At 35.0% G+C, this 7,729-nt stretch overlaps 1 protein-coding gene across 2 annotated transcripts; it reads right to left on the reverse strand.

Moving 5' to 3' along the window:
• Positions 1–3,531: 3,531 nt before the first annotated feature.
• Positions 3,532–6,667, reverse strand: LOC125193234 (putative folate-biopterin transporter 9, chloroplastic). Of its 2 annotated transcripts, none has more exons than XM_048090996.2 (2): positions 5,931–6,667; positions 3,532–5,233 (listed from the first exon to the last, which is right to left on the reverse strand). In XM_048090996.2, exons 1-2 carry the CDS (start codon positions 6,415–6,417, stop codon positions 4,077–4,079), a joined length of 1,644 nt encoding a protein of 547 aa, XP_047946953.1. In that variant the 5' UTR covers positions 6,418–6,667; the 3' UTR covers positions 3,532–4,076. The 2 variants fall into 2 exon arrangements, with proteins under 2 accessions (XP_047946953.1, XP_047946954.2); XM_048090997.2 differs by having other exon boundaries at positions 3,532–5,222; positions 5,931–6,121.
• Positions 6,668–7,729: the final 1,062 nt, after the last annotated feature.

The raw sequence follows: 7,729 nt of genomic DNA on the forward strand, positions 1-7,729 counted from the left end.
TGGGTGTCTCACTTTAGGAGTTCCGGTTAGAATATTCCATAGTTGGTAATAGGCCCCACATTCCACTCATCTTTTGCCACTCACATTGTATTATAAAACTAATATATAAAAGTAGCATTCAACTATTTTTTTCCCCCAACTTTCCTATATATTTATTAAAATCGGTGTCGAACTCAACCGGGACTCCTAAAGTGGGACGAAGGGAGTATTTTTTATCCCGTAACTATGTAAATAAAAGTATATTACTAGCATCGTTAATTTTTATCTATAGGTTTTGTTGATTTTCTCACAACTTGTAATTTTATATAATGAATTTACACACTCTAATATTTATTATCTTTACAATTTAAGAAAATAATTAATTCACATTGACTTTGTCTCCACATGTGTTAAGAGTTTCCATTTTTATGTTCTAATTATTTTCACCAAGTGTTTATAGTTTTTGTCCATGTTTTAATTATTTTCAGTATTCATATGTTCCTGTTAACGATCTCTTTCGTTGCTTATGTAGCTTTGCTACGTCGACTTCTGACAATATTGATATTGACATTAAATAAACTGAACAATTATTTATCAGAAATTTAGGCCCCATTCATAAAATCTTAGCTCCTCCACTGCCTAGAATTGATAATCGTAGAATTTGACGAGATAATAAATAGAATATCGAATAAACCATTGTAATATAAAAATAGAGAGTGCACTTTCTAATCGAATCTAGTGATAGGCAACTATAAATAACAAAAGAAGGCCCAACTAAAGTAATGAGACGGAAGATTTATAGGCAAGTATGCATAACTAATAAAAGAAGACCCGGGCCCAAATAATAGTATTCCCTCCGTCCCATAAAAGATATCATACTTATAGTACGATACAAAATTTTAGGAGGTTTTATTTTATGTGTTAAATGGAGAAAGAAAATATAATTTTTATATTCATGTGAGAGAATTTTTTTCAAAAAGAAAAATGTGACATCTTTTGTAGAACAAACTAAAAAGGAAAGTGTGACATCTTTTGTGGGACGGAAGGACTAGTTTGTTCATAAAATTTCATCCCTAGATGAGTTATCACCCCTACCAAACATGCTAAAGAAAAGGCCACAGAGTTCTTCATTTTGCAGTTGCATAATTGCATTCTGCAAGTAGGATGGACAGAAGCTTTGTGTTAGGGTGCGGATGTCGGAGGGTCAAGGGTCGGCCTACTCCGCCCGGCCCCACCTACCTTAGCCAGCCAACTGATTATGTACTAGTGTATTTATTGGGTACTTGTCCGTCATTTATTATCTCATTTTGACTCACTACGAATATTAAGAATTTTTTACCTTGTGAAGAAAAATAAGAAAAGAAATTAGTGAAACGTGGACTCTACTTTTATAATTGGTTTTATAATATAATATAAGTGTAACATTTAGCTGAATGGCGTGCTCCATTTATTAATAGTATGAAAAAAGTAAATGAGATTTTTTATCGCAAATATTTCATAATGACAAAATAAGACATTTTTCCGTAGACATTGAAAATGTTAAGTAAATTAAATTCTTGTGGCATGCTGAGGTGACTGCACACCAATAAAACAACTATTTATTTTATATATTTAACATGTTCTCATACATGTATTTTCGAAGTATGTAGATTATAGCAATACAGTTAAAAGTAACAAGTTTATATTGGCATATAAAATGACATCCTCTAGTAAGTTGTAATTTGTGGAAAAATTTGGACCCCTTATTTAGGAGTCGTGGGCTCGTCACTTATTACAAACTCCTCCTCACTAAACTACAACTGGTTTAGTTTGTAATTACCTACATATTGTGTTCCACTTGTCACGCAAATTCCGGCTTAGGTTTTATGGTTCGAAAAATATTGACTATATAGAATTTGAATTTAATAGTATTACCGATTAAATATATATATTCACAGAGTAATGTGATAGTGAAAATGACATAATTGTAACAACGGTGTACTATGATCCACCTGGTGAATTTTAGTTGAATGGTCCCAACTTCCAAATCCCATTTGATTCTGTTCCCCAAAATATGGCTGCACGGAACCTTCTAGAGAAAGATGATCTAACAGTCTTCACTTTTAGCATAACCAATTAACCACATTAAAAGAGCCTTTGCTAGCAATTCAAATTTTAATCCACATAGTTTTATGTTTTTGCTGTAATTTGATTATTTTAACCTACTTTTATAATCTACGCGACTTAGGAAATTAATGAATTTTGTCGATTAACAAATTTTGTTAATTAATGAATCGAATATGTAGTTCATTTGATATTGCTATTCAGTATTCAAATGGATGATGTGAAAAATAGTCAATAATTCTGAACTTTGATTTGACACAACTTACATCATTACAATAATTCTGATTAATGTTTTTCCATGACTATATCATGTTATTACTAAGTAAGAGTAAAGTATATGTAAATTCTTAAACTTTCGTTAATTCAAGTTTTGCATATCAATTTTAAAATATGTTCGTAAATTATTGAACTATTGATTTGTTCTGATTTTACATTCAATCGAGATTCTAGTACTGACATAATTTGATATAGTAACTTGCATACATGTTACTATGGGATATCAACCAAACGGCGTCATGTTTTAGACAATGAAACAAGTCAACAACATCATACTATTTTTCTAAATTAAATTTTTTTTCTTGAATTAGGATTGATAATAAGCCATATTAGAGTTAAAATCTTTATTAATTAAAAATCAGAATAAATTAATTGCTTAGTAATTTATAGGCTAATTTTAAATTTGACATACTATAAAATTAGAATTTGACAAAAATTTAGTATAATTTATAGCAAAAAAACCTATAAAATGATGAAAAATCAAATTCAAAACAAAATTATCTAAGAAACCCCGACTCACTTTCAGTATACTGATAGTGCCAATTTTCACTTTTCAGCCACAACCCTATCTACATGTGTTTGGTTTTTGAAAAATACTCCAATCTTTTCGTTTTCATTTATAACTTCCCATTGCAAATAAAATCTGTTCATTAATTGAAGATGCCATCATCACTTTCAGTATCCAAACATAATGTCGAACATTAGTTATCCGTCTTATTCACACACATCACACTCATTAAAATTTTAGACATACAAATAACATCTTTAAAAACATATCACTGAAATGTTGTCTTTGCATGATATTTTTAGCTTCAAATAACCTTTATTACATCATTACAGTCCCACCAATTAAAATTTGGAACCACAACCATATATTATTCCCTTTGCCACATGCATTTTTACAGCTTTAATTGCTAGTAAATATATGTGCACCAGAAATTCAATCTTCAATAACAAAATTGGAAGCCTACCAAAACTGCAAATGCTGATAAATTACTATTTTAAGATCTTCAACTATAATCATCTGAAATTTGTTATTACTACTATATCTTTCAACAACTTGAAGCAAGAGCATATAATTCGCATCAACTTCTACCTTTATGCATATTGCAGCTGTATTACCAAATACTACAACAAAAAAGCTAATTCTAGCAAGTAGCAACCAAGACAAGATTTAGTACTACTTCAAATCGAACCAAATCTCATTATTATTGACATATGCAACTAAACATGCTACCAAGTTACAATACTACAATGCCTTTTTCCCGAATATTTGAACAACGACCCTCGAGCAGCGAGGGGGTTCACGTGTTGCCATGGTAGGTGGATTTCGCATGCAGAAGATTCTCCTCACCTTGCAGCATTTTGAATCATAGCTACATGACAAAGTTGGCACGTCGAGGGTGGGGTTGTGAAGCAGAAGCCAAACCAACCATGTGGAGAATTCTAGAAGTGGTCCATGCAAATTTGGAGTTGCCATTTTAAGCATCCATACATCTCAAGCTTTGATGGCTTCTAGCCCTTGTGGTGAAACCATGCTGCCTCAGTTAGTTACTCTCCCCACCAACCGACTGTTGCGTGCCAGCGCCTTTAGTTGCAATAAACGCGAGAATCAATTAAGTGATCTCGCCCTTATTGCATACCAAGACACCATTCACAGACCTAATTCTGTAAATTCCATTGCTTTTACTAAGTCGAAAATACGTGAGATTAGATTTTCACCTTTGTAGGTCAGATTCTCTTTCACGGCGATAGGAGTACATAGGATCGTACGAGACTCTTCCCACTCTCCTAGTTCTTCGGGTTTTTTTACTTCTACCTTTCTTGACATTCTTCTCGGTAGGATCTTGTGATGTAGTTACACATCCAATCCACCGGAGTGGAAGTAAAGCCGCCAGAAACTGCACCATGATTCCTAAAGGGAGGTTGGAGTAATCACCGGATGTTATACCAAGAAACGAGGCTAGACCAACGCCTAAGAACCCGCTGAATATGGACGACAGACACAGAGCAGAAGCCACGAAAGACAACAAAGAACCTTCACATCCTGATGGAGCTAAACTTGCAAACAGCATATAGAATGGCAATAGCTTAAACTGTGCAATAACCTCTGCAAGACCCGAGAAACACAGAGCAAATACCTCATTCGAGATCCCAAGTTGGATGTTTATCTGCTTGACTAGCACCATATCAAGTAGCAGAGAAAACGCATATGAGATCTGCATAATGCTGGCCAACTTCCTCATAGGAATATTCTTACCGAATCGATCATAGAGAATAGTAAACGAAAGAAGCATCAATTGACCAGTTACTTTTGACATTCCAATAACTGAGGAGTCAAGATTCAGACATTGAGTCTGGTAGCAAAATATCGAGCCTGACAGAGCTGGGATTAGCAAGATTGAAGAAACAATCCAAATCAGAGAGTGTGATACACTCTCATCCTTGATTGCTACCATAAGATCAGAGTACTGTCTCTTGATGATCTGTGGGATTGATTCCCTCACAGGATTGTAGTTTGATGGTTGAGGTAAACCGAATGATTCCTCTCTTGCTTTCAAACATACAGTGAGTTGGAGCACAAGAATAGCAGCAAAAGCTAGAAACATTGATTTAGTCTGCAGTGCTTTCACCAAGAAAATGCCTCCGAGTAAATTTCCCAAAACCCCACCTACAGCTGAGGCCATGACTGCATAAGATTGGAGCCCCGATACTTTGTTGTATTGGCCATACTCCGCAATGAGTGCATCTTTTGCAACCTCTGCAATCGAAGCTCCAAAATTAGTCACAAGCACGCATGCCATGAGGGGTATAAAAGCTTTACTAGCTGCTGGGATTAATGCCAACGAGCCCCAAGATAGCGCCTGCAATACCACTGAAGAGATATATAGAAAATCAGTTTCATTCATGGCTGGTCAGTTCGTAGATACAATATAGTAAACCTGCTTCAGGTCATAAATCAAAATCAAATGCTTATAGGAACCACTCCACTGAGAAACACATATTAACAACACGATTACGCATAGGACCTATGTTTGGGTCATGTCGTATATTTTGGGATGAGCATTAAACACACGATTTATTTCATGAAACATTATAAAAAGGCCTTGTAAAACTCCAGATCCTAATTGTGGCCTTTGTTTCAACCACAGTGAGAATAAGATAAACAATGCAAATTATGGAGAGATGAATTATAAAGCAGCAATTTTGCTTGCTCCATACTGCAGAGGTCAGATTGGAACAGACAATATCTTTAAATAACAGCAAAGTAAAAATTTAAGAACTTAGCACACTGAAACTCCCATTTAGGTGGTCCTTAAAAAAAGAAACTCGGACACGCACACATACTCACAAAGAAAGAAACAGGCTAAGAGATAAGCCCATATCAACTGAATAATGAAGCTGCAATAAAGCCAAAAACATTCACAAGAAACCAAATCCCATTGACATAGTAACACAGTAAACTCATAAGGCTAACTAAACACAGAACAAGAACAACTACTTAAGCAAGTAAACTAATAAATCAGAATTGCACGCATCAACTAATAAACAATCTAGATTTGGAGTTTTACCTCCAATGGAAACGTAAGGAATCCTATGAGCACCACCAATGTAGAGAGCATCAGACAAGATCCCATAAAAGGGCTTCGCCACCATAGGCAGATTGCCCATGTTCTGCACAATCTGCAATGTCGAGGGATTCATATTGAGATTATGGGCCATGTGAAAGTTGAGCGCCAGCCACGGGAATCCCCTGAAACCATTCACATAGTAACCAAGCGCGCACAGGATCATCATCTCCTGATGCAGAAACCCCTTCTTCCCATCCAAGATCAGTTTTTTCTCGGATTGTTTGCTGATAAGAGAGATTTGCTCATCTGGGGTGATGATGATTGGCTTCAGAGCTCTTCGCCTGCTGTATTCCTTCATGGTGCTCTTGGGGCTCTGCTGCTGAGAACAGAGGATTCTTGATGTTGGAGAGAATAAAGCTTGGTTTTTTATATGTGATTTGGTGCCCAGCTTCGGTGGGAGCAATGGAATTCTACTGCAAATCAACATGATTGAATGAATCACTTCAGAAAATCTCCGAAATTTGGTGAGATTCTCTGAAGGTTTTGTTCAAGTAAGGAAATGAATGTTCATGGCGATGGAATTTATATGGTGGTAACAAGGAAGAGATTTGAGTTGAGGAGGAATCCAGAAGAGTATAGGAAGAGCAAAAATGGAATTAATTGATTTAATTATGAATTAGGTTGGGGGTTAGTTGTGATTCCCGAAGAGAGGGAGAGTGTGAAGAAGAGGTTTCCAGCTGATGATGATGTTTTCGTTGTGATATAAATTAAAGTTCAATTTGGATTTTGTGATATGGAGATTTTAAGGGACCAAAAGCAAGCATATGGTGACGCATGGCAATTTGAATGCATCAACGACCACTAAGTTAAACTGAGTGAGAGTGTGAGATCAATCAAATAAGTTAATTAAATTTATATTTATTTATTAAAAATAGTAAATTGAAATGAGATCTCTATAAAAGTGAAAATGGAAATATGTGACATGCAATGATCATAAATTATTTATTTTAAATTGACAAAACACATTCTTAACTCCTCATATTCTTATCACAATTTTTGTTAGTTCCTTGCATAATTTCCATAAGATCCTTATACACTTTTTTTTTGTTATAGGAGGTCTTTATATTTTTTTCATATAGTAACTTTTATTATATTCTTGTACAGCTTATATGATTTTTTTGTCACGATTTTGGATGCATATGCAAAAAAGAAAAAACTTAAAAAGAATATATAAACAGTCTGGTCTTCAACAATTTGTTTTCATTGAGAAATATTACATTCGGTCATAAAAAATAGTCTCAATTTTCAATTTCGAAGTGTCTACAAAAAATAGTTTCAAAAAAATGAAAAGTTTCTCTCAAATTACCATTCTATCCATTTTTTTTCCATTCTCTCTCGTACTTACCTACTTTAGGCCAACAACGAAAAACATGCCTTGGAGCTCGTGACAGAAGATGCAGTGAGAGACAAAGTTGCCAAAGCTGATGAAGACAGGCACCCGGGAAATCCATGTCAAGAAATTCCCTAGTTGATCACCCCTCTGGTACCGGACATGAGTTAGGGTTACGGCTTTCAAATAATTCGTTTATCGAAATTGAAAAAACAAATAAGATCTTGACTTGAGTGTGGGCAAGGAAATTCTATAGAGAGAATAGAAGAGTGTGTTAAGGGTGAACTTCTCTTAACGTGATTTTTCAGAGACGAAGGTTGTCGTTGGTGGAATTATCACGACAGTTGCGGGCTTGCCCCGACAATCACACCAAACTAGGGTTTTGCAAAAGGAAAAAACGCAGGAAAAT

This window comes from Salvia hispanica, chromosome 4, assembly GCF_029641045.1.
Source record: "Salvia hispanica isolate PSC_SH4W2 chromosome 4, Shi_PSC_v1, whole genome shotgun sequence".
Lineage (NCBI taxonomy): Eukaryota > Viridiplantae > Streptophyta > Magnoliopsida > Lamiales > Lamiaceae > Salvia > Salvia hispanica.